The sequence below is a fragment of the Micromys minutus genome (assembly GCF_963924665.1).
Source record: "Micromys minutus genome assembly, chromosome: 31".
NCBI lineage: Eukaryota > Metazoa > Chordata > Mammalia > Rodentia > Muridae > Micromys > Micromys minutus.
This window is the reverse complement of record NC_137966.1, coordinates 9,425,289-9,452,763: the sequence shown is the minus strand read 5'-3', so window position 1 is coordinate 9,452,763 and position 27,475 is coordinate 9,425,289. Positions and strand designations below refer to the sequence as shown.

The window sequence follows — 27,475 nt, the reverse complement described above, 5'->3', positions numbered from 1 at the left end:
TTCGTGTACCCCTCCCCCAAGGGATGATAACTTTAGTTTCTCTTCTTTTCCCAGCCCACAGCACACGCTCGCCCCTCTCTCACCAGCACATATTCCCAACACATCCCAGTTTTGGTTAAAGCTGCCTTCAGTGCCTGCCCTCTTTCTCTTTACTCTGAAAATGATGCAGGGCAAAGTCAGTCAGTAGGATTTCATTTCCTCGTCCTCTTTCGGTCCATTTTCGCTCTGTCCTCTCTAGAGTTTGTAATCACCATTTTCACACTAGCTCAGTGTCTACAAACACACTACTAACTCAACTTCACATTCTGCATTATCCAAATACCCTCCCGGCACCCATGGGCTCCAGCTTTATGATGCCCCAGTACCCTGTCCTCTTTGCCACATTCAGAAGACAGGAAGGAAACAAAAGTTTTGAAATCCCACGTCTCGAAATATCTTTTCTACTCTATACTTATAGATACATTTGCAGTTACAGGGGTTTTTAGGACAGAAATGGCTTCCCTGGTCTAGCTCTGCAGCGTAGAGGAGAGGTACGGAGGAACAACTTGAATCCCGATCGTTTTGGAGTGACCTGATATTCCCTCCAGATGCCTGTAGGACATTTCATTCTTCCTGGGGTTTTCAAACTCCCAAATGGTTGGATGTGTGTGTTGACTTTCAATGTGAAAACCCTCCTCTGGTTCTGGGAATTTCTGCCAAATTATTTCATGGAGGCTTTTTCCTGTGTTTCCTCAGAGCTGGAAGATACATTCTGATCTGGGATAGGCTTTCGGCACCAGCGCTCTGTTTTCCCTCCTGTTGCCAATCTCACTGCATTTTTGGCTCTGCTCCCTAGAAGATTCCCTTGGTTCGGTTTTCCAGTCTTCCAATGTAGCTGTTATTTCTCATGTTTTGATTTCTAAAACAACACTCGAATCTTGGAAGGCTCCTTGATTTGAAATACAGCTCCCTAATCTTGCCTCGTGCCTTGGTAGCTTCTGCTGAGATCGTCTGCTGAGTACTTCCTACTTCCCCCGAGACTCTCCTTCGTGTGTGGTCAGTCTATTTCTTTTGCCACAAGGACATCTGGAGTCTCAGCACCTGCATGTGCTAAAGACTGGGAACTAATCACACCTCGAGGTCCGTGATTTTGTGGGCTGTCTCACCCAGGAATTCCCCAATATCTGTGTCTTTCCATTTCTTTTCTCTCTTCATATCTCTCTTCTGGCCAGGTCTCCCAGAGTTCTATCCAGCCTGGTAGGGATAGGACTGCCACCATTCTGGGCACCAAATATGAGGGTTGAGTTCTCCAAAGCCTGTGCTTGTGACCAAATAATAACATTTAGCATGCTATGTCCTGGCTTTGAACCTGCCTGGTAGTTTGAACCTTTCAGTTCAGGAACTATATAGTACATACCTTCAGGTAAGAGATGGGTAATCACCTGGCTATGCCATCTTTTTTATTTTTTTAAGATTGATTTATTTATTATATGTAAGTACACTGTAGCTGTCTTCAGACACACCAAAAGAGGGCACCAGGTCTTATTACGGATGGTTGTGAGTCAACATGTGGTTGCTGGGATTTGAACTCAGGACCTCTGGGAGAGCAGTCAGTGCTCTAACCACTGAGCCATCTCTCCAGCCCTCAGACCATCTTTCAAGACCACGTTTCTCTTCATGGCTGTTTCCAGAGCTAGCTGCTGCCATACAGTGTTCTACGTTCTACATAAGAACAGAGCTATAAGTTTCCCTCTTTTTTGTTCATCTTCCCTCCTCGGAGGCTGTCCAGGTAGAGGATCATCTGCTTTGTACCCTTATTATTCCACTTACAAACAAAACCTACCATGACTGAGCAACTTGGGGAAGGAAAAGGTTTATTTTCTCTTACAACGTATAGCCCATCACTGGGGACGTCGGGAGGCAGGAACTGACAATGTCCTTACTGGTTTGCTCCCCAATGGAGGAGCTCAGCTTGCTTTCTTATAGCACCCATCCAGGGGTGGCATTCATCACTAAGAAAATGTCCTATAAACTTATTACAGTCTGATCTTAGTTTCCCGTCTGGGGTTCCCTCCTCTCTGATGACTCTGGCTCGCGTCAAGGGGACACCAGGCCAGTACACTGTCAGAAAGCACTTTTACATGCTGAGCCACCTCAGCCCTCCTGCTGGTATTTTAACTTTGGTGTCCCAGTGATTCGTTTTTTTCACTTGGGAATCAAAATCTGGAGAGGGGAATGAACAGGGCAAGGCCTCAAAGGATGCAGATCTCCCAAGGGTTCATCTGTTTCAGGCTGGGAGGACCCAGATGGAGGCCAGGAACCTTGACGTGTGGCTTGTGAACTTGCCTTAAATGAAGGGAATGAAGATTTCTAGATCAGACCTGCCTGGGTATCCAGACACCTGCAATCCTGCAGAGGTGTGACTCTGGAGACCGACGGCCACTTGCCTTTCTGGGACCTCAGTTTCCTTGCCCATAGAATAGCAACAACACTACCTTGCAAGAAGGTGTAAGTGGAGGGCCTTGCTTATTGCTTTCCAAGCACACAGTAGGTGCACAATAAATGTTTGTTTCTTCCTGCTTCCCCCACGGGCCTGGAGATCACACCAGCAGGTTGATGATAAAGTCTATCCCAGGGTATGGCCCCACCTGCGACTGGTATATAGAGCAGTCAAGGCCAAATGATGAAATCTTCACAAGCCCCAGCAGGCCATCCGAGTTAGAGGACAGGCATGTGGCCTCACCAGCCTGTTATTCAAGAAGACTTATAAAACCTACATGAAGAAGAAGATGAGGCTCTGGAGGTATCCTTTAACTGGAATCATCAGGCTCGGGAGTTGCCAATTCCTGGCTCATCTGGCTCTCAAATCTAGCTGGCTGATATGACCTCAGAGGTGGCCTCTGAGGCGGGCTCAGTTTTTTTGGGGGGAAGTCTGAGAGTTGTACTAATGAGCTGAAGAACTTGCTTCCTGTCTTTGGCTGTGTATTTAAAGGCAGAGCATCCCTGTTGGAAATGTGTGGGGCTGGATCGGTTTCAGGTTTCAGAGGTTTTGCATTTTGAAATGCTTGCATTTACATAAGGAGACATCTCCCGGGATGGGACTGAAATGTGTTCGTGTTTGGTGTGAACTGATTGTATCTATTTGCTTATTCTGAAGAAGGGTTTCGCTCTGTAACCTAGATTGACCCGGAGTGCTGGCATTAAAGATAACGTGCCATCTGGCTTGAAAGTCACTTAGACAATTTTTTAAGTACCTTTGTGCATGGCATCGCTCATGTGGTGTTACAGTGAGACTTAAATAATTCTAGATTTGGGAACATTTTACACTTTGGTTTTATAGGTTAGGGAAGGTCTTTGGGCCAGGGACCTGTGAAAATTCATTCACAGTAGTAATAAAGAATAATATAACTTTATTGATGAATAGACAAGTAGTTAACATCCCATAAAGTCCCCCAGAAAGCACTGTTATCAGTGTTGTGCACATTAAAAAAAGACCAAGAAGTTAAAAGGTTATAGAGCTGGCAGACAGTCTGTCTCTGGTGCTGCCCCTGAAAACATTACATGGGACCAGGTATGGTGGCGCCAGCCTCTAATCGCTGCACTTCAGAGGCAGAAGCAGGTGCATCTCTGTGATCTACGGTCTACATCGTGAGTTCAAGGCTAGCCAGAGCTACTTCATGAGAATGCCCCTAAACATACATAAGTTACATTTCAGCATGTATATAATAAGCTAGACATCCCACAAATGTCTGTAATTCCAGTACTGAGGTATCTGAGAGCCTCTTCTGGTTTCTTCACACACTCAGGCATACTCCCCCCCCCCCCATTCACACACATGTACACTGCCCACGTGCATGCACACACTTTCACGGGCGCATATACAAATGGATTAATTGATTGGTATAAAAATATTAAACATCTGGACAGATAGAATGGCTTGGCAAATAGATACTTGCTGTCAAGTCTGACTGGCCTTCATAGGTGCACATACACACATGCACATAAAAAATAAAATGTAAATCCTCTCAATCTAGCTTGGGACTTTGAGACAAGTTCCACTTTAACCATGAAGTTATATGTTGATGAGGATATTTACTTAGCCATTAACATGTTTCTATGGAAATTGTACTGGGTACTTTCCCTAGACCAGTGGCTTTCAAATGGAGCCAATTTTGTTTTCTCTGTGATACCAAGGTGTCTGGAAATGTATTTTGTTCGTTACAACTTGCAAGGAAGGGGTCCTGCTGGTACCTAGTGAACAGAGACCAGAATGATGCTGACCATCCTTCCACATGCAGGACATCCTTTGTGCTGCTTCAAGTGTCAGTGGCACTGTAGCTAAAAACCTTGCTGTGGACTCATCAGAAAAGGACTAATAACATTTTCACAGTTACACGTAAGGAGTCTGAGTGTGGTTAGGTATGCTCTCCCACGGTCAGTGTTATAGCAACAGGTGTGTGCGCCCAGGCCTTCTGAGAACGGCTTTCCATGGCTGCCAGCCGTTACCACAGTGTTTCCTCACAAGACTTTTCACTCTCAGTGCATTTGAGTCTCTTTCCCCTCTGACCTTGAATTTTAGCAAGTTTCTACCCACAGATCCAAGAACAACGTCGGAGATTGATACATCCTTTACCTAGAGCACCCAGGGGTTTGTTTGTTTTGTACTGGGGACAGAACACAGGGTTTGCATGCATTAGACAAGCACTCAATCACTGAGTTCTACAGATGCCTGCTCCCCTTTTAGAAATTAGTACTGAGTCCCAAGAAGAAAGGAAATCATTATGTAGCCCAGACTAGCCTCAAAGTTGTAATTCCCCCTTATCCTCTGCAGTAGCAGGGCTTATGGGCATGCTCCACCATTCATGACCAGATCCACCTGTGATTATTCACTCATCCTTCTGCCTAGTTATTAGTGGGCTCAGTTCACAGTAACTCTTCAATGTGGCTAGGGATATAGAGCATGTCTAGGATACACACGGACCTAGGTTTGATCCCCAGAACCCCTCACCTCCACACCTTCCCAAAAAAAAAAAAAAAAAAAAAAAAAAAAAATCAACAAATAATGTTTAGAAACACTAGCAAAAGCTGAAAACACACACCATATTCAGAGCCACCAATATGTCATCAACAGTTGCCAGCACTAAACTTGACATAGTATTTTACTGCTGTGAACAGACACCATGACCAATGCAACTCTTATAAGGATGGCATTTAACTGGGGCTGGCTTACAGGTTCAGAGGTTCAGCCCATTATCATCAAGGTAGGAACATGGCAGCATCCAGGCAGGCATGGAGCAGGAGGAGCTGAGAGTTCTACATCTTCATCTGAAGGCTGCTAGGAGAAGACTGGCTTCCAGGCAGCTAGGATGAGGGTCTTAAAGCCCACACCCACAGTGACACACCTACTCCAACAGGGCTCTACCTCCTAATAGTGCTGTTCCCTGGGCCAAGCATATACAAACCATCACAAATAGTATTTCCATTTCAGGACAGTGGAAATGATATTACTGTGCACTGAGTTCCCAACTTCCTGTATAAAGTCCTAACTTCCAAAATGTAAATTGCTGTCTGTAAGCAGGTGAGGGCAGGTGAAAGACAAAGCTAGAGCCTGTGATTGGACAGTAGAAAAAGAGGACGGGCTGAGAGTTTTTGAGGGGAGGGGGGAAGACGGGGAGAAGAAAGGAAAATGGAGGAAGAGAAGGAGGACCCAGATCCGTGTGGTGTTGAACAGCCACAGGTAGTTATGAATATCTTATAAGGGTCGGATGATTACAGGACCATTTGTCTTTTCTAGGTGGGCAGTTTATATCAATATCAATCTGCTCTGAGTTTATTGTGTGGACGTTTTGTGGGGTGAGAACTTACTGATGTAAATCTGATTGATGAATTACAGGCCTCTAGCTCTTTGATTTTATCGGGTTACTGGGAACTGTGTCTATAACCACAGGGGGTGGATGTCTGGGAATGTGAGCAGAGTCCGTAAGCAAGACAGCTTCGAGATGTGCGGTCTCTGCGTGGGGCTAGTCATGGAGGCAGCCACTCTGCTGGGGCCAGAGAGTAGCTGGTGCTAGCGTGGCATGGTGCCATTTCCTTTTATTTTTATTTTTTATTACTTAACACAACACAAAATGATGGGGGTCGGGTGGGTGGAGGCAGGGCCTTTGGAAGGTAGGCAGGCTTAAGTGAGGTCCTGAGACATGGGCTGCTGTCCTGGGAAAGAAACCAGAAAGCCATGTGGTGTGTGAATTCACAGCAAGAAGGCTGCCACGTGTGAACCAAGAGAGTTCTCATGGGTACCTATCCGTGCCGGCACCTCCTTCATCACCGACGTCCAGCCTCTGCATCTGTGGAGAAACACTGTGTTGGAAGCTATCTAGGCTGTGGTATGGTGCTATTGCAGAAACCACTACCTAAGGCAGACTCCTTGCCAGAAGCCCCCTAGCATGTTGTAGGACCTAGATTGCTGAGATCCTGGGGGAGCTCTGGGACAGCGACTGGTCCATCATGGCTGGCCCCAGCCTGTTAGCTAAATGAACCTCCCAAATCAAGGGCATCACAACCAGGTCACAGATGCATGGGCACCATGGCCACATGCTTATACTCAAAGTGTCAGAGATGACAGATTGGTTTGCATGTTATAACTTTCTCACCAGCTTTAAGACTGTGGGTACATTAGTGATCCTGAGACTAAGTACTTCCCTCATCTGTTAAGTAGCTAATGGTGCTTTAATTAATATTTGAATTGAACAGAAGCACTATGAGAATTGTTGAAAATACCACACATATTATTATATGTATATGTATATGTATATGTATATGTATATGTATATGTATATGTATATGTATATGTATATGTATATGTATGTATGTTATAGAAAGGTTCCTGGCATGTAATAAATACTCCAAAGACATAAAAAGAATTTGCTTCATAAAACGTAGTGGCATAGCAGATGTAAAGTCACATGTCAATAATCCCAGCAATTGGGAGGTAAATGCAGATACAGAAATGGCACACAGCTATAATCCTCGAATTCTTAAGAGGTAGAAGCAGGAGGATGAGGAACTCAAGGCTAGCCTTGGCTAGGTTAAAAGACACTCTCGGCTACAGAGCCCACTCATTCCCTCAGGAGGGAGAAGGACACTAGCAAGATGAATCACTGGGTAAAGACACCTGCCTCCAAGCCTGACAGTCTGAGTTCGATCCTTGAGACCCATGTGGTGGACAGAGAGAGCCATGCTTTGTAAGTTGGCCTCTGGCATATCATAGCATGAGTGTGTCTACATACGTACATAAAACACACAAGATAAAATGTAATTATTTTAAGATGTACAAAATGCTGGCCATCGTGGTACATGTCTTCAATCCCAGGGGACAGTGGCAGGTGGATCTCTGTGAGTTAAAGGGCAGCCTGAGCTACATTATGAGACCCTGTCTCCCAAACAGAAACCAGGGCTTAGGGAGATGGCTTAGTAATTAAGAACTCTCTTCTGACCTCCTCAGGTACCAGGCATGCTTGTGATACACACACACACACATAAGCTAAACCCTCGTATACATAAAAATCAAAGTATAAAGGGCAACATGAAGACCTTAAAACCACAACAACAAAAACTACACACACACACACACACACACACACACACACACACACAAGATTGCCATTTTAAATATTTCAAAGCCCTCTGTCCACAGCATCCAGTATACTCCCGGTGTGGGAGTGAAAACTTGGACAACCACTACGAAAATCAATATGGTGGTTTTCCAGAAAACTGGGAATCGATCTCCCTCAAGACCCAACTATACCACTCTTGGGCATGTACCCAAAAGATGATCCATCCTGCCACAAGGACGCTCGTTTGGCTATGTTTATAAGCAGCAGCTTCATTCATAATCGTCGGAAACTGCAAACAAACTAGATGTCCCTCGAGTGAAGAACACTGACTTGGTGGAGTACTACTCAGCTGTTAGAATACAAGGGCACTGTGAAATTTGCAGGCGAATGGATGGAGGTAGAAAATAGCATCCTGAGTGTGGCAACCTAGACCCAGAAAGACACACGTGATATCTACTCACTGGTACGTGGGCAGTAGCTGTTAAGTAAAGGATAATCACATTATAATCAACAGTTCCAGAGACGCTATGTCATTAGGAGGGCTTCAGGGGGATGCATGAATCTCTCTGGGAAGGAGGAATGGAATCGATTTTGTGGGTGGACTGGGGACACAGGTGAGGACGGGAACAGAAGGTATCAGGTCCGGGAGGGGCAGAGGGAGAGAGTGAATGGGGTGTACATTTGGGGGCAATATGGAAACCTAATGCAGTGGAAATTTCTTGGAACCATGAGGTTGACCCTAGCTAGGTCTCCTAGTAATGGAGGATAGAGAATCTGAACCAGCCTTCTGTAACCAGGTTAGGTTCCCAAGGTTTCTTAACCAGCCAAGAAACCTTCAAGCCACGACCTGTCCTGCCTGCAGGATGTGCTGGGGCGACGGTGGCTGGGAGCTTATGGTTGTGGCCAGCCAATGATTGGTCCACTTGAGGCCCACGTCATGAGAGGAAGGCCATGGCCAGCACTGCCTGAATAGCTAAGACTCGGAAGCTAGATGGCTGAGACCTAGGTAGAGGCAAACACGGGAGACAAAAACAAATGAACCAATGATATTCTGTTGTACTCTTACGTTGGTGCCTACCCCAGTCATCAGAGAGGCTTCCTCCAGCAGCCGACGGGAGCAGATCAGAGACCCACAGTAAAACACTAGGCAGAACTCTCACAGTAAGAGCCAGAAGAGTAATACTGGGAGAACCCCAACCACGGAATCAACCAAGTGGGGCTCACAGGGCTCAGAGACTGAAGCAGCCATCACTGAGCCTGCCTGGGTCTGCACTAGCCACTCTGCATGCATACGACGGCTGTTTAGCTTTGGGTTTTTGTGGGACTCCTAGCGATGGGAATGGGGGTGTCGGTGACCCTTTCGCCTGTTCGTGGGGCCGCTCTCCTCCTCCTGGGTTGCCTCGTGCTGTCTTGTTTTGCCATGTTTAGGTGATATCACCGGAGGGCTGCTCTTTTCTGAAAGGAAACGGAAGAGCAGAGGTCTGGTGGAGGGGTGAGGCCTGGGTGAGTGGGAAGAGGAGAACGAGAAGAGGCTGCAGTCAGGAGTATTGTGTGAGAGAGGAATAAAGAAAAAGAAAATAATAAAAGCTTATCCCTAGGCTGGAGAGATGGCTCAGTGGTTAAGCGCACTGACTGCTCTTCCAGAGGTCCTGAGTTCAATTCCCAGCAACCACATGGTGGCTCACAACCATCTGTAATAGAATCCCATGCGCTCCCCTGGTGTGTCTGAAGACAGCTACAATGTACTCATACGTATAAAATAATAAATCTTTTTTTAAAAGTATATTCCTGCTGTTGTTAAGGTGTTACATCCACCATTGTTAGCCATCCATGTCTGTGACTGTTTTTTTTTTCTTCCCCAAGACAAAGATGTTGTAAAAAGTGGAGTATTGCTGTGTGTGCCTGTGATTACAGCAATTGGGGAAGACAGAGGAGGAGAAGGAGGAGGAGGAGAAACAAAGATCACTGCAGCTTGACCAGACTGACTCCAGTTAGAGATTCTGTCTTAACAGTAAGATGAGTCATAGAGCAGGATAGCCAATCCATGGCCGGTATCAGCACATCCATGTGCATATAATGCATGCACGCATACACATCCAGAGAACAAAGGAAAGAAAGAACAAGTACCAGGAGGAACAAGAGGGAGTACGGACTTTCGTACAAGTAGTGGAGAAGGGAAAGGGGCAGATTTTCGTACAGAAGCTATTGACAGGACTCTGTGGATGTCCCTGCTGTACTAGTCGGGATGCTGGCAATGGCCCCACCCATGGAAGGTACTCACAGCTAACCTGGGAGCCCAGCTTATGCTCCCAGACGGCATGCAACTGCTGATACTCCTGCTGCGCCAGCTCCAGGCGCTGCTGCTTCACCTGGTAGATCTCCTTTTGTGCACTCAGAGCCTCCTGGGCCACCACCAGGTAATCCTTCAGCATGTGCTCCTGTTCCCGCCGCCATTGCACCCTCGGATCCTCGATCTGGGTGGTTTCTGAAAGAGATCCCGGAGCAATGTGTCAGTGCCATACAAGTAAGTACCTATTGTGTTGGTGGGCTACAGAACCCACCACTGGACCCCAAAAGTATGATGTGCAGAAACTCATCATTTTATATTGATGAGTATATTATAGCCAATAAATATAAATGGGTTAAACTCACAAAGCAATTCCATCCGGATTTGTCACACAACCAAAAAATGAATCAAGATCAGTTTTCCAACTGAACACTGAGTTCTGTCTGAGAACAACCAAAGGAAGGAATAGGTTAAGGCCACAATAGAGGCTTAAGGCTATCTGCTATGGCTCAGTGTAAAAGGAAAAGACAATCAGTTTCTAAAACCATGAATGGACATTCTGTTAGCAATATAAAATAGGATAGTATAATAATATAAATTAGAAACAGAGGCATAAAATAGTAATACCCTTGACCAATAATTCCTCCCATATTAATTAATCATAAAAATAATTTTTAAAATCCAGGTTGTGATGTGTTTGTACAAAAACATGGCACATACTAAGCATATATATGTGCTTACTGGTGTACGAGTCCTTCATATAGTCCGAACGCTGGGTGCTGTGCAAATATTTTCTCCTTATCTCTGTTTCGCACTGTCAGTTTCTTTGGAAAAAGGCATCTTTGGGTGGGGGGAGGCTTTAGTTTGATGAAGCTAAACTTACCATACTTTATGGTTAGTGCTTTTTGTATATTGTCCAAATATATGTGTGTATTTCAAAATGTTTCAGATTTTCTCCTACTTCATTATTCGTCCTTTTCTTCATCCCTTCATATTTCTATTCCCCCTCCCCCACCCCTCACCCCCTCCATATTTTCTCCCCCTCCCCCACCCCCATCCCCTCCATACCTCCACCCTCCTCCCCCACCCCTCATCCCCTCCATATCTCCATCCCCTTACCCCACCCCCACAGTTGATCATGAGTTTCTGGTCTCAAGTGGTTGTCCACTCTACCTTCTTTAATGCTGGAATTCTCACATCTCAGAATTCTAGCAAAGATGAAGGATCTGGTGCTGTGACCAGACCACACCAGGCTCCGTTTGTGCTTGTGTTTTCTTTTAGCTGTTTTATAATTTTAGCTTTTATGTTGTTGTGGCCCATTTGTAATTTGTTTTCCCATATGGTGTGAGGTAAGGATAGAGGTAAAGAGTTCCCTCTTCCACCACATTTCCATATGGGGAGCAATTGTACCAGCAACTCTTGAGGTCTTTGGGAAGCCAGGCACTCAGAAGGTCCCTTGTTGGTGTCATGTTAAATGCTGCTGATTCTGAACTAGTGATTCCCGAAAATGACCCTCCTACAACCCAGCCCTCCCCCTGCCATGGCTGTTCCTCACAAAAGACCATGCCCTACCTAGGTGGGTACTTCAAGATCATCCTGGCTTTCTTTTTTCTTCTCCAGTTCTTGTTTTTACTAAAGTTATATGTGTTGTCAACATGAATCAAGTTATGAAGAAGTTGGGCAGTTAAGCAACACTACAAAGTGTACAACCCACTCCTTGACTTTTCTTCCTCACATTCTTCCCACAGAAAGGCAGCCACCTCAATCATCTCTTAGTTTATTGTAGACATAGAGAGCCACCTCACCCCATCTTGAGCTCCAGATCTCTACCCGTACCCACATTCACAGCGTGTATACAACTACTACACTCAGGAACTTTGCATTTCCTCTCCTACCCCTTGTGCTGGAATCACAGGCCTGTGTGCCACCACACCCATCCCTCCTGTTTCTTATACACACCACAGGCCTGCTTTTTCACAAAGTTAGCAACACAGTATTTTCCAACAGTGTGACAACATGAAGAGCCACTGCTTTAAAACAAACAAACAGTTGAACATCTGGGGAATATGCAACATCGTTTCCGTACAGACAGCTACAAACTAAAACTAGTCAAGTAATAATCTAAATCTATGGGGGAAAATTAACTAAAAAAAAAAAAGAGACCCTGGAATTGGATTTGACCTGAATGTCCTCTCCTTGAAGACTGGCTTATATGTAAGAAGACCAGCAGGTCCATGTAAGCTTCCAAAGAAAGGAGGCAACCAGCATCTTACCCAGCTATGATTCCTACGGAGCAAATCAATGACCCACATGGCATAACAACCCTAAGGGTGCAGTAGTGCCACACATACCTTGGTGGTAGCCAACTGCTCTCTAATTGGATAAGATCCAATCAACAAGAGGGAAACCATGTCTGATACTGGAAACCTAGCTAACCACCCGGTGCTAATGAAATCACGGTTACGGGAGGAGAATCTGCAACCACTGATTTACCAAATCAGCCTAACCCCTAACAATGCTGCCTCCTCATCAAGAAAACTTCTCTCTGCAACAGACGGAGACCACTGTAGAAAACTGCAGCCAATCAAAATGCAGAGTTGTGGAGCCCAGTCCCAATGGATCTGCTTGTTAGCTTTACGTCAACCTGAAATAAACTGGACTCATCTGGGAAGAAGGAACCTCAACTGAGACATTGCTTCCATAGATTAACCTGTGGAAAAGTCTGTGAAACCATTTTCTTGATTAATGATTGGTGTAGAAGGTCCCAGCCCATTGTAAGTGGTACCTTCCTTCCCTGGGCAGGTGGTTCTGGTTCTGGGTTGTTTTATAAAAAATGCACTGAACAAGCCATGGGGAATAATCCAGTTAACAGTACTCCTTCATGATCTCTGCTTCAGTTCCTGCCTCCAGGTTCCTGCCTTGAGTTTCTTCCCCGATCTCATTTCATGATAGACGTGTAGGCTGTAAGCTGAAATAACCTCTGACCTGCAAGTTGCTTTTGGTCATAGTATTTGTTTCAATCAAAAAACCCAAACAAACAAACAAACAAATAAACAAAAAAATCTAAGACAGGATTAGAGAAGAGTTTTGCCCAAGAACAAATGAGTAAGATTGTTCAATAAAAGCTTTAAGCTGCAGTAGTCTCTCTCTCTCTCTCTCTCTCTCTCTCTCTCTCTCACACACACACACACACACACACACACCCCATATTTGTCTCAATATTGCCATCTACAGATACAGTGTCTTCCATCCAACTTCCAAATCAAAGGGAAAAGCAGGAGCCTGTGAGCTGGTTAAACCACCAGATAGCATTCCTCCTGCTTGGTCCCATCTCATTACCCTCAGCATGTGTGCACACACACCTCTCTTCTGCCATCATCCCCTGGAGAGTTAACTCCGCCACAGCCTGCTGGTCCCCCTTCCCTCCTGTTTCTCCAGCAACTCCCAGAAGCATATTAAAACCCCACTCCTGCCCCGAGACTTTAATGAGGGGGATGCTCTCAGCAATTTGAAAACAGGGAAGGGCTGATTAGGGATCCAGCCCATCAGTGTTTAACCCAAGCATCTGATGCGGCTCTACAAGCGTTAACCTCACTCCCCAAACACACTCAATTAGGCATATTTACTTCTCATTAGCCAGTATGCAATCATGAGTGCTAATAAAAACCTTTGCTGTCCCCAACAATGCCCATTAATGCCATTAGCTGTCTCGGATACCCTCCCGTGCGCTGTTGCCAGCAGCAATACGCTCACTCATCCACTTTCTCATGCATCTGTGCACACAGGCCCTTCTGTAGTTAGCAAGGGTTAAGTGTATACCTACTGTGTGCCTCTGCGAGCACTAGATAGAATTGGACACAGTGACTTCCCCAGAAGACAGTGGCATCAAGCAGAGGAGATTTAGAGGGGAAGTAGATGAACCCCACTCTTCGGTATCAGTTCAAATCCCAGTACAGCCATGTTTTCTCTTTTCCCCCTTGTTGAGATGGGTCCAAAGCTGTCCTGGAAAAACACATAGCTGTCTTCCAGTTGGCCTCCAAATGCATAACCTTCGTTCTCAGCCTTTTAATGTTGAGATTACCAGCATGCACCATTGTGCTTGCCTTCAGACACGTCTTATCTATGAGTGGAGCAGCCAGTGGCTTCCTCTAAATCTCAGTAAGATGAAGATAATCAGCCTAATAATATGCCACAGGTCCCTGGGAGGACTGAAGATGACACTGCCTGCTGAGAGTCTGTGACAGCCCACAGCCCACAGTGTGTGCTCAGGATGCAGAGGGCAGTTAGAAGCTGGTGGCCTTTCTCAGCCTTTGGACTTTGCCTGGCCCATTTCCTCTTCCTCTTGCTTGATAAAGAGGATCGTATGGTTCTGAAGACGCACTGAGATGGGAAAACCCTGTCCAGCTCCACAGTATCACAGAGGGCAAAGTCTTGGCTAAGAAGACAGATCACCTCTCTTCAGCTACACATCTCTCCCCTACCCTCCTCCACTTCTTCCTCCACAACATAATTTTTTGTCTTTCTCAAACAATTCCCCCATCAGGGTCCCAGAAGGAGAGAGCAACAGTGGAGAGATTCACCTTAGATCTAACACTGTGGTCACACGAGAAATAAAACTGGGCTGACTCACACGCCTTATCTACTAAGAACCTGCATCTACAGAAGATGCTATGTGTATCTAGCAAGCTTCAGATACTCAAAATGACAATGTGCAGATAGTCTTTAATGGGAAGAGAAGCCGTTCGTCAACATAAACGTATATAAACATACATAAGTAGGCACACACACACACACACACACTCGACTGGAAATATTACAGAAATGATATGCTGAAATGATTCAGAAGAAATCATCAGCATCTAAAACTGAGGAGCCGGATGGAGCAGAGAGAAGTTTCGGATTCTATCAAAAAGCCTTCCGAACTGTTTTTTCTTTTCACAAGAGCATACATTAACTATCTATAGCCCCACTGACATCCCTAGGTCTACCTTAAACAAAACACAATCTGCCTTCAAGGCTCTGCTGGTGTTTCTGTAGACGTGGGCTCGAGAAGGGAAGGGGATAGAGGTGGGGATGGGGTCTGGGGAGGGGAAGGGCAGCAACCAACTTACTGGTATTGTGGTCTATGAAGTAATCTCCAACCTGTGGGTCATACGCTTCTTCCCAACCCAGCGGCAACTCATCGCTAATGCAGTCAGCAAAGGTGAGCGGTTTGGTGTACCTGGCGAGGAAGATGAGAGACATTCCATCAGACCGGCCATCCCAAGGCTGTGGCAATGTGCTATTTTCCAGGACTCCCCTGTTCCTCCCGACTGGTCAGCACATCCAGACATTTTGTACTGTAACACTAGTCCTACTGTGCCCCGAGTCTCTGGGAAGGTAAAGCCGTTACAGCAACATCAGGGGTAAGGATATGGGGAAAGGGAGAGAATGTATTTTGGTCCAAATATTTTGCCTCCAACACGGTAATGACCTCGGCAAGTCATCTTTCTGTCTAAACCCTGGGTTTCTGCATCTCCAGATGATATTTTGCACAACAGTTCCAAGGTCAAGTCTTGGCTTCGTGACTTGGATTCTAGCCCCCCTCTGGCTTTTCCACCTGTAGCTGGCTGGCCCGCCCCACTCTGGTCGTTGTCCTGGCTCTGTCCTGTATCTGTCATGCCTATTTGCCCTTCGGAAAGCTGGTCTCTCGTGAGCTCTAGAGCAACAGACGCTCCAGCCCCCAGGAGTCTAGCCAGCAAGCCAAATTAATTTGCTGATTGAGTTGGATCTCAAATGCCTGCACCCATTGCTGGCTCTCCTCAGCTGGGCTGGCCAAACTGATTATTTGGCAATGATAAATGTCACAGGGTGAGAACTGGTGGAAATCACCCAAGCCTTAGTGGCTAAATCCGACAGGTCCACAAATCATGCAACTGAAGCAGCAAAGGCTTGGAAAACTATGCCATACACCATTTGTCCAGGGGTTCAGCCAGAGAATGGGGAGCCAGGAAACGGACACAGGGGATCAGTGGCTCCCCGAGACAGCCGCTTCCAAGTCTTCCCAGAGCCGCTTCTGTCCAGAATAACCACATGCTATCAAGCCCATGCGGAGGGTAGAGAGCAACTTTTGGTTATCAGTTCTAGCCCAAGACAGGGTCCCTCTTGGCCTGCTACAGTGTAATTCTCCTGTCTCTGACTCGCATCCTGCAGTAGGGATTGAAACTTTGTATCACGGTTGGGCTCTAGAGAGCCCTCGGGCCTGTTAGCTGCATAGCTGCCATTTTTATCCCTCCGGCCCTAAACCACACATTCTATTCCTGAGCTTCTCTGGGCTCTTTTCGGTCATTTCTGGAAGCCCCACGATACTGTTTCATATTCTCTCTACAGATTGGCAAGCTAATACAATGGGACAATGAGATACAATGGGACAGGAAGGGTGATGCTCTGATCTCTCTTCCTTAACCTGGAGGGTTGCTCTCCTCCTAAACTCTTTACTGCAGGTCTGTGTGTTAGAGGCCCCCCCCCCCCCCCCGAAACGATGGAGCCCTTAGGCAGTGAGACTTAATTCAAGATCCCCAGATCACCGGAGACGTGCCTCCCGAAGAAGGGAGAGTGGGACCCCAGCCTTTTCTTCTCATCTCTTGCCATCTGGCTATGAAGTGAACAGCTTTGCTCTGTCACACACTCCTGTCAAGATCTGTCGCCTCGATCTAAGCTCAAGGCAAGACAGTTAGTCATTTATAGACTGAAGCCTCTAAAATGGTTTTGCTCTCTGTAAGCTCGTCATCGTAGACATCTGATAAGTGAAATGGAATGTTGACTACGTCTAAACCAAGGGTAAAAACACAAGGGGACAAAGAGACACAGTGAGTCCAAAGAAGCCACTGGCAGACTAGAGCCTGATGTGTCCACATGCTTGCTTTATACTCAGGGTTTCAGACTGTGACCTGTAGTCACCAATTGGCTTTGGTTAATAATTCATGGCTACATTGCGGGAGACTATGGGTCCATGAGACTGGGGCCAGGAGTATGTTTTTGTAGGCAACAAACTAAGAAATATAATCAATAAGGATCCAGTAAGCGTTGTCCTTTAGTTGTGTAAATCGTGCAAGAACTTAATCTCTCAGAGCCTCAGAAATTTTCATCGGTGAAGTAGGGACTAAGGTAACTCTTCAGGCTGCTGGGCAGGTTTAATAGAGTGGTTTGAAGTTAAAATAAATACCACAAACATTGTGTGTGTGTGTGTGTGTGTGTGTGTGTGTGTGTGTGTGTGGAGGGCATGGCGCAGCAGTTAATGTGTTTACAATTTAGCTCCCCCAAACCCACAAAATGCAAGGTGAGGGTGTGGCAACCCACATGTAGCTTCAGCCTTGGAAGGCAGAGATAAGGGTTCCTGTAGCAAGATGGTTAGTGAGACTGTTTAGTAGGTAAGCTCTGGGTTTGTCTGAAAGTTTCTCTCAAAGGATAAGTTAGAAGAATGGTCATCGAAGAGCCCCGAAGTCAGGTAACCTTGGGCCTGTGTACGGACACATGCAAGAGGAAACTGGGGCTAAAAAGGCTACAATAGTCTTTCCTTCATTTTATGTTTTTTGTTTGTTTTGAGACAGGGCTCACTGTGTAACTCCGGCTGGCTGCAAACTCCTGGTATGTCTGGCCCCAGCCTCCTGAGTGCTAGGATCATGGGTTTACGACAGTATGCCTGGTTGTAAGCCTATAAATGTTCTCGAGAGCTGGAAAGAAAAGGGAAAGTGGACGAGGGTGGGGGAGGGAGGGGAGAGGAATGGGGAGGAACTGACATATTTGAGTTAAAATGTTGTCTGAGGCTAGGGATATAATTCAGTAGGCCTGGCATGCTCAAAGTCTTGAGTGAATCCCACACACAACTATGCATGGTTGCACACACCTGGAATTCCAGCAGTGGAGGCAAGGTCAGCCTTGGCTACACTGCAAATTGGAAGCTAGCCTCGGCTACGTGAGACTGAACTTACAAAGAATCTAGGCAGGTGTGGTAGCACTCAGGAGAGGCAGGAGGCAGAGGAGCAGAAGCAGAGGCCAAGCTCCATAGGTTCGAGGCCACCCTGCTCACCATAGCAAGTTCCAGGCCAGCCAGGGCTACACAGTAAGAACCCAACTTAAAACAAAATAAAGCAAGCAAGCAAGCAAACAAACAAACCAAAAAAAAAAAAAAAAAAAAAAAAACAGGTATAAGAATTTTAACATGCTTTCAATTTCTAAATTGACTAAATTTTATCTAACAGTTATATAGTAAGCATAATTAAGTATCGAGCAATGACTATCGAGGCCGACAAAGCATGCTATGAAAACCACGTTCCCTCTCCGGGTAGTAGATGTTCTTGTCCGGTTTTACAAATGAAAGCACATACTTCACAAGGCACAGTTAACACACCAGAGGTCCCAGTCCTAGATCTCAGAGGCGAAGCTTTGCCAAGAAAGATTAACAAGACACAGTGGGTCTCAGAACAACCTGGAGCTGTGCTACCGCAGAAGAGGAGACTGAGCGGGGATGTGTGAGACACACAAGAGGCACTCAAGTTTTGTGTGATGAGGATCCTCAACTATTGGTACAAAGGTGTTCATTAAACCTCGACGATCCATGGCTCCTAATGTTAGGTCTCAATCCCAGGATAAACTGCTGAGGTGCCCACTAACATATCCAAATACACACTGACCACCAGGTTCTCCCAGCATCTCTTAGGGCCCTGTTATAGGGCCTTTCTGGCTGACATATACTGCCCCCAGATGCCCCTCCTTATATAACCCAGATACTTTGCTAGACCGGTCTCTGTTCCTTTTGGTCTACCCTTTCCTCTCTTGCCCAACAGCCTGTCTTGGTTGGTGGCTTTTCTCTCCTCAACATGGTCCAGCGTAGTCTGGCCGTGTTCACTCTGGGCTCTCACAGTTGTCCTTGCCTCTGCCTCTACCTACAATAAACCTCCTCCTCCACCACACCTAGGAGCGGTCATGTCCTTCCTTCTTTCTTTTTGCTTTTTTCATTCTCCACACATAGGAGAGTTAAATGTTTCCAAGTCATCTGCACACATTCAGGCTCTCAAGGGACTGGGAACAGGAATGTGAACAGGAAAACGGGACCCAAACTACATCATTTCCAGAAACTCAGGACCTCCACACGGTGCTCCACTTCCCAACTTCCGAGGCTTGGGTTGGAGACATGGCTCAGAGGTTAAGAGCACTGACTGCTCTTCCAGAGGTCCTGAGTTCAATTCCCAGCAACCATATGGTGGCTCATAACCATCTGCAGTGGGATCTTGGCGCCCTCTTCTGGTGTGTGTGAAGACAGCTACAGTGTACTCATAAATCTTTTAAAAATGTTTTTTTTAAAAGGTGAGGCTCTGGTCACTGGCTGTATCATCAGTGATATGACGGGTATGAGGAAGACACCGATTCCATCAGCAGTGACTACAGACATTTTGCCAACAGGAAGGAATGCTCAGCCATAGAACCTGTCGTTAGGAAGAGCAGCCAAAGAGAAAGAGAGGCTTCGGGTTTTGTATCTGGGTTCCCCGCCTTGGATGCAGCCACGTGGTAGCAGCCTACTGATGCCCAGTGCGCCTCTATGGGAAACAGGAAAGTTGCTATGGGAAGGAACTATGCAATTTACAGAAATCTGGACAGAAAGTTTTCTCTGGAACAAATCCCAAGAGGGAGATGAATTATTCAGTGTGCAGGGAGGTGTCATTCAGAGAACTGGTATGAAGAGAAGTGTTTTATTTAGCCTTACAGACACAGACACAGACACACACACACACACACACACATTGTCTCTCTCTGTCACTGTCTGCCTGTCTGTCCTTCCCTCCCTCTCTCCCTTCCCCCCTTCCCTTTCCCATCCTTCCCTCCCCATCTCCTAGTGAGAGGTGAAGCTGTCAGATGTAGCCAGGACCTGAAATTTCCGGCCTTAACCCCTTACCTGGCCAGGTCAGGTAGGTCCCTGCCTCTAGCCCCCAACGTCCTGGGCCACCTTAAACTCCAATCATAAAAGTCAAATGACCCGGTTGCTGGAAGAGCAAGGAGGAAGCTGGGCAAGGTGCCAGGCCGGAGCGAGTTCTGCTCCTTTTTAATTACAAATCTCTGAATGAGCACAAACATTCCTGAAGGTTTCACAACTGGCCTTCCTGGAAAAAAATAGCCCGGATGTGTTACCAGGGAGACAGGGAAGGTTCTGCCAGGTGCACTCTACAAGGGGGACACACGGGAACACCTGTCAAGGAACATGGCAAGCAGCCGGAGAGCTAGAGACGCCAACAGGTCCCTTACTTTTCTCACACAGAAAGCTGTTGCTTTCCTAGAGGCGGCGGCTCTGGCCACAGCTGAGCTGGGTGTTCTGTGAGTCTCTTCGAGGGAGGCACGGAAGAGGAGCAGGCAAGGTTTTTGCCAAGTGTACCACCGGGTGGTGTGAATGGTTAAGTCACTATCCACATTTCCGGTGCTGCCCAAGCTCTTTGTGGCTGTCCAGGAGAACACCACCCTCTCCACCCCAATCCTGGCTCCCTCCTTCCAAGTGCCAAGGAAGGCAGCTCTCCTCCCCACGGCACAACGGGCAGGGTGGTTCTTCCTGCCCCAGGCAGTCTCCATAGCTTAGATCTCTCATCTCCTAACACTCTTCCCACTCTGGCCCTGCTAAGCAGGACCTGCTCTCAAGATTAAAAGCCTTCCTCCTTCTTTCCCTTAATTTTGACTCAGCACCGACGCCTTTGCTCGTTCCTCTAACAAGACACAGGATGACAAAAATAACCATCACATGCACAAAACCTCCTAAGGGGGCGAAGTGTGGTGTGGAAGACTCTGGCTCTGGGGAGCTTTAATGAAACAATCACAGAGAGACTGGGCACTGCCCTTGTGAAGTAGGGTAGAAGACACACTCTCCAGTCATAAGCTAATGTTTCAGAGGGACAAAAAAAGTATTCGGGGGTGGGGGGGGGATCAAGGTGCTGGGACAGAGAACAAAGGACAGCAGGCAGTCACAGAAGCCTCTGAGAAGGTGACCTTCTCGGGGAATTCAGAAGGTAGGAAGCAGCCAGCCAGCAGAGGTGCTGAGCATCTGAGGGAAAGGCAACAGGAACAGCAAACGCCAAAGCCGTGGGTCAGGATAGTGCCGACGCGTACGAAGACCAAAAGGTTTTGTGTGTGAGATGGTTATTTTTACCATCCTTGTGTCTGTTAGACACACCCCGTCTGTTAGACATAAGACCAAAAGAAAGGTGAGACCCGGTGCAGCTTTGCTGGGTTTGGGGGTGGGGTCTTCCAGATTGCTGGTGAGGACTTTAGGACACATGCCTTTGTTCTGTGACCATGTGCTAAGCAGCATAAGGCGACCTCGGAGATGCACCCACTCCATCCTCCCTTCCCAGCAAACCCACCAAGCAAGGGGAGCACCCAGCAGCTCGGTCCCAGCTCCGGAGAATGAATAAGGCACTGTGTGCCTTGTGAGGTGAGAGGTTTACACTTCAAACAGGGAATGAGCTCCGTGACATTCCACAACAGGAGATGTGGCCAGGGCTCTCCCCGAGGCAGTAAACCACGGAACCCACCGGTAATTAAAGGATGTAGGGTTACATGACAGGTAATCCAGAAAGACGGGTGAAGCCAAGGTGCTGGGCAAATGAACGGACAGTAATGGAGTGTGGACAGGGAGGGCAGAGGACCAGGTTAAGGAAGGAAAATATGAAGGCTGGTACCTTCACATCTAGGAGGATGCACGGCAGATGTCACAGGAAGTCAACACCGGGCTGAATCCCAGGTCCCACCCTGCTAAGGCTGCCTTTATGCTAGATAGCCCCGTGAAAAGGTGTTTCCTTCATGCAACGCACGAGAAGTTCCCATCTCACGGGGCATGGTCAAAAGTGCTGCGCACAAACTTTGGAGGGAACCGAGTCCTCGCTTGTGGGCCTCAGTGATGTGATCCCCGGAGAGACACCTGTGCGCCGTGGAAATTATGTCACTCCGAAGCTCACAGGCTTACCACAGGAACCTCCACCATCACTGACCCACCAGCGTCCTTTCCCCCCAAGTGCTCAGCAGCAGTAGCTACAACTCGTTGGCTCTGGCAACCTGTCTCCGTGGGCATCAACATTCACCTCCTTGCGTATTAGAGGACAGGACGCAGAGCAATGGCTTCGTTAAAGAAGGCTCTGCCTAGCACCTGGGTGCTACTATTCTTGATGCCCGTAATACGGCAAAATAAACGGCTCGGACTTAAATAGCTGTAAGAAGCTTTGCACGGCACCCTGTTGCATTGCTGAGAAGTAGGGATTGTGGAAAGGACCCCCGTCCACGACCCCTGTGTGGGCTGGAGAGATGGTTCACTGGCGCATGCACTTGCACACAGTTCTGAGGACCTGAGGCTGATTCCTGGATCCCACGAGGTGGCAGGAGAGAACAGACTCCGGAGAATCATGCTCTGACCTCCACTTGTCGTGGAAGCTGCATGGGCCCCCACCCACAGTAGAAATTAAAGCAGGCAGGCTGAGAGATTGGAGGTGTCTGGGACTTGGCTCTCTGACGGTGATGACATTTGCTCTGGGAAGGCCTACGCCCCTGTTTCTCCAAAATCCCTTTCTCCCTTTCTCCTGCTCTCTTCTCTCAGAACATCTGTGTCCACATTCTCTCTCAGACCCCGGAGTCTCCTAAGGTCCCGGATTTGGTTTGGCTGGTTTACCTAGAAGCTTCTTGGTTTAGCCACTCCCACGCCCAGAATTCTTTCAGGAGGTTAGGACTAGAAAAAAGAGCTACAGGGAAGATTCTAGACTGTTCCTTCTGACTCCAGACTGGACCCTGCCAACCAGTGGCTTACTTCCTGCCAAATCTCTTTTCTCTGCCCAGCCTAGTACCATGGCTCTTCCCTTCCTTCACCATGGCTCTTCCCTTCCTGCACCTCCACGCCAGTGTCCATGTGGCTGGGCTCCTCCTTTGATGGCCTGCCAATGGGCAGGTGAATCTGTGTGTGGGTCCTTCCTGTGGGTCATCTGCTGGGACTTCCCACTACCTCAGTGGCAATCGGAAGTGGCAACGGGCATCACCATCCTGCCCGTACCAAGTCCACCTGCAGGTACTGGGTCTTAAGTAGAGGAATCATGTGGTTTTGGGGACAGACGCCTCTTTGGTACTCAGTCCCTGGCTGCTCTGTAAGGCATTGCCCACGCACCTTTTCATCTCAAGAGACACTGAAGAATGCCAGCTAAGGGCACAAGGCTCAGGGCCCACAAACTCCCTGGGTTTGAATCTGTTCTATCACTGTCTAACTCTCTGACCGTGGGCAAGATACTTAAGAGCCCATCTACAGAACAAGAAAGAACATAGATTTATCGAGCCCTCACTGTGCACCAGCTGCTGCTAAAGCACTTCATAGGTACTTCCTCATTTCCATAACGACCCTTGTAGGTAAGTATCATTCAGACCCACACAGGGGTCTTTGTGGGCCAAACAAGAAAGTGAATGCGACGGTTTTTGAGTGCACAGCGAGGGGGTCGATAAATGTGAATTATCTGATATTTATTTACCCCACTAATGTCAAGTTGGGCCACTGAAGTAGCCATATTAAAGAAAGTTAGAACTAAGAAGGACTTGGCAAATGAATGGCCCAGCTTTCACTGTAACTCGGGACACAAAACAAAGAGATTTGCCCAGAGCTACCCAAGGGTCCAGAGGCTAAAGTTAAGTAGCTTCAGTACAACAGAGTCAGCCTTGGTTCATCTTAGCACAGTGTGTCAGCAGCATCTTCCCAGTCATCTCCTGAAGGCCCAATGCCACAGAAGACTGGAGAGTTCCTGACATCCCTGCCCTGCTGGCCCTCATATAACCCGAGCCCAGCCAAATCCTCATTCTCAAAAAGGGGGAGCAAGTGTCAGAAGTTCTAGACATAACCACCCAGGTTTGTCCTTCTTAGCTGCGTAATCTCAGCCCGTCCCCTCCCCAGCCCCTGTCTTGGAGCCTCAGTTTCCCCAAAGGTATAAATCTATTTAGAAAACATGCTTCTCAGAGTCGATTCGTGCCTGGTAATGACTCATCAGAGCATCCAGTGTCACAACCCCTGGGAGGATTCGAGGACACTGACATCTTTGCTTTTGATGTCTCTGATGCCATCTGGGTTTCCAAGAAATCAGCCATCCATCCAGATGCCCCCTAATGAAAAGCAGAGACAGCAGCCTTCCATTATTTCCCGACATATAGCTATTCTAGAATCTTCTCTGATTGTTAACTCTCATGCTAGCCTCTCACCACCCGAGAACCAGACCCTCTGAGAAGAAATCTGGTTTCTGGTGTTCTTTCACTGGCATGGAGCCCCGGGAACCGGAGTGGCAGTCTCTGAGTTTGAGTCCTGCTCTTTCTGGGCAACTAGGAAGCTGAAATGTTGAGGATCTCTTGAGGCCCTCTCTGCCTCCGTAACTCTAGTCACCGCCTCTCCCAAAGGAAGAGGGCATTGTGAGACTGAAAAGCAATAACCTGTAGTTAAAACATTTTCAAGCCTGGTATGGGAGTGCATTCCTGTAGTTCCAGTATTTAGAAGGTTGAGGCAGGAGGATTGACATCAAATTCTACACCGACATGTGCTGAACTGCAAGACCCTACTTTGGAAGAGAAGCCTGAGAACCCAAGTGTGTATCCCCAGCATGCAGAAGGGGCTGCATGGGCCTGTGCCATCAGTACTGAGTGAGGGATGCTATCTCAATAGGACAACACCTAATATCACCTGTCCATTGGGTACTCACTTCTGCACATGCAAGTGTGCATACATGTATGTGTGCATATATACCCACCTCCACCCCCCCCAGTACAACAAAAACAGGTATTCTCGAAGCCAGTTAAGAACAAGCATTAGACCTGTACATAAAACAACCACGTCCTTTATCGTCACACCAATTGTGTGAGGCAGTCACCCCCCCTCCCCCGCACATGAACCAACAGGAGAGTGAGATTTAACTGTGATATCACAAGGTAGATCTTGCATAGTTCATAAAGGACCAGGCGTGGCCCGTGGCCTCTCCCATAGCCTTACATTTCATCGTCTCTGAGATGCCCATTTTAAATCCTTTATCTTTAGGTTTGTACACATCGGTATGTTGCCTGCATGCGTTTCTGCGTGAGGGTGTCACATCCCCTGGAACCGGAGTTACAGACAGTTGTGAGCTGCCATGTGGGTGCTGGGAATTGGACCCAGGTCCTCTAGAAGAAAAGCCAATGCTCTTAATCGCTGAGCCTGTCTCTCTAGCCCCGAGATGCCCGTTTTTAAAGCATCTTTGAACTCTGCATCTCTGGAACTGTGCAGAACTGGTTCCGGCAGCAAGCCACCGCTGTTAGCCAGGATGCATCCTAAAGGAGACAGGTAGCCTGCCTGCGTGAGCACCAGCACAGCCCCTGCTGGAATGGATGTCACAGGCTTGAGATGAGATCCCACGGGTAAAAGTGAGCTCTTTCAACTCCCAGGAGCCACATGCTGCGGGGAGGGTGGAGAAGGCAGTGGACAGACCTGTCTAGCAACATTCCTAACACGGGACCTGAAAGTAGAAATTAGGTTAACGCTACACAAGTGCCAGGCAGGTGCTGGAGCCCAGCAGCCAAAGCTCAGGTTCCTGTGAAGGGCCAGATAACAAGGCTGTGCCGGCAACACAAAAGACAAGGTTAAAGGCACGGATATCAGCCACTTAGTAAAAGATCAACCAAAGGAACCGGTTCTGAACACGTCTTAGGAACACTGGAACTTGATTTCACACATGTATTCTTTTGTTTTTCTCTACATATTGGTGTGTCAATTAAAACAAACGCCTCAGTTTAACCCTACCTTTCTGCCTGTAACCCAAGTATTTGGAAGGCCACCCTAAGCTACATACACAGTGGGTTCAAGGCCAGCCTAGGGGTATATTAGAAATAATAAATATGCAAGTTTGAAACATTTCTTTCTCTTAAAACAAGTATGATACAAACAATGTGATGAATTAAAAAAACAGTAGGCTGTAGTTTATAGGGTCTACACACAACAGGATGAGTGTCACTTTATATATTCTATACGGTACTGTGTATTCCATATGTACAGATTCCTAATAGTACTTATAAGCATCTGTCTTCGGCTTTGCATGTTGCTGCGATAAAACACTCTGAACAAAAGCAATTTAAGAGAGAAAGGGCTCGTTCAGCCTACAGTTCCCATTCCTGTCTTCATGGCGGCGAAATCCGAGGCAGAAGCTTGAGAGAACTGATCACATGACATCCGCGGTCACAGTCCGAGAGCAGTGAATTAAAGCCAGCATGCAGCTGGCTCTCTCTTCCCCTCAGTCCAAGAACTGATACTGCTTATATTCAGGGTGGGACTGCTCAGTGGTAAAGCGCAAATACTGTTCTCTCAGCAGACCCAAGTTTTATTCCTCGTGCCCACATTAGACAGCTCACAACCACCCGTAACCAGTGCCACAGGGATCCCAGACCACTGGCCTCTCAGAGCAACGGCATAGCCACACCTGACCACATAAACTCACATAACTAAAAATAATAAAATATCTTGATAGAAAAAGAAAGCCTTCCCAGGCATACCTACAGGACAACCTAATCTAGACAGTCCTTCACTGAGACTCTCTTCTCAGGAGTGTCAATACATAGTCTCAGGCTGACAGTTAAACTAACCACCATGCCTGGTGATGGTGGTACACACCTTTAATCCTGACACTCAGGAGGAAAAGACAGGCAGATTTCTGAGTTAAGACCAGCCTGGTCTACAAATCGAGTCCCAGGATGGCTAAGGCTGGATATTACCTATTCTGAAAAACCAAAAACAACAAAACAACAACAACAACAACAACTAACCCCAAACAACTAACCATCGCCAACTCTACCCATCGTCAACTTGACACTCAAACTCATCATTTTCAAGCCATGACTGTTCCATTCTTTGTCACTAAAGTCTCATGTTTATCTCATAATGTAAAGTATAATACAACTTTAGAAGTCCTCAAAAGTCACTGAGCCTTCTAAGAATTTAAAAGTGTGGTCTCCTAACTGTGATCTATAATGACCCAGTGACACACTTCTAACATATCATGGTACAGAGTAAGCATTGCTATCCCAAAGGGAAGACTTGGGGTATAGAATAATCACTCACGTTTCTATCTGCTTCTTTGCTGCTATGATAACCAAAAGCAACTTGGTGAGGGGTGGGCTTATTTGGTTTGTAGTTCCAGGTCACCTTTTATCATTGACGGAAGTCAGAACAGGAACTCAAGGTAGAAACCGAGAATCAGTAGCCATGAGGAACACTGCTTAATGACTTGTCCACTGGGTTATGTTCAGCTTGGTTTCTTACACACCCCAGACCGCCCTACCTAAGGAATCATCAATCAAGAATTCTTCAACTGAGGTTTCATCTTCTCTGACTCTAGGTTGTATTGAGCTAACAATAAAAACCAACCAGCACACATGCGAAAGCAAAACCAAAATTCACCTGGAAAGCATGAAATCCTGCAGCACCCTGTCTGGCATTTGGAGCTTGCAATGTGATTGACTGGGCTCCAAGAGGCTTCGATAGCCCCCACTCCTCTATCTCCGCCACTTACAGCATGCATGGCTTCTCTCTCAGGCTTCAGCCAGC

At 47.1% G+C, this 27,475-nt stretch overlaps 1 protein-coding gene across 2 annotated transcripts in view; it reads right to left on the bottom strand.

Annotated features, from left to right (window-relative positions):
- WWC1 (WW and C2 domain containing 1) overlaps positions 1 to 27,475 on the bottom strand; it is a gene marked incomplete at its 5' end in the record, with an annotated part of 135,079 nt that overhangs the window by 55,892 nt on the left and 51,712 nt on the right. For both annotated transcript variants that reach the window (XM_080942462.1, XM_080942463.1), the window contains 2 exons: positions 9,874 to 10,077; positions 14,991 to 15,100. In XM_080942462.1, coding sequence (XP_080798588.1) covers positions 9,874 to 10,077; positions 14,991 to 15,100 — 314 coding nt within the window. The remainder of the gene's footprint in view (positions 1 to 9,873; positions 10,078 to 14,990; positions 15,101 to 27,475) is intronic.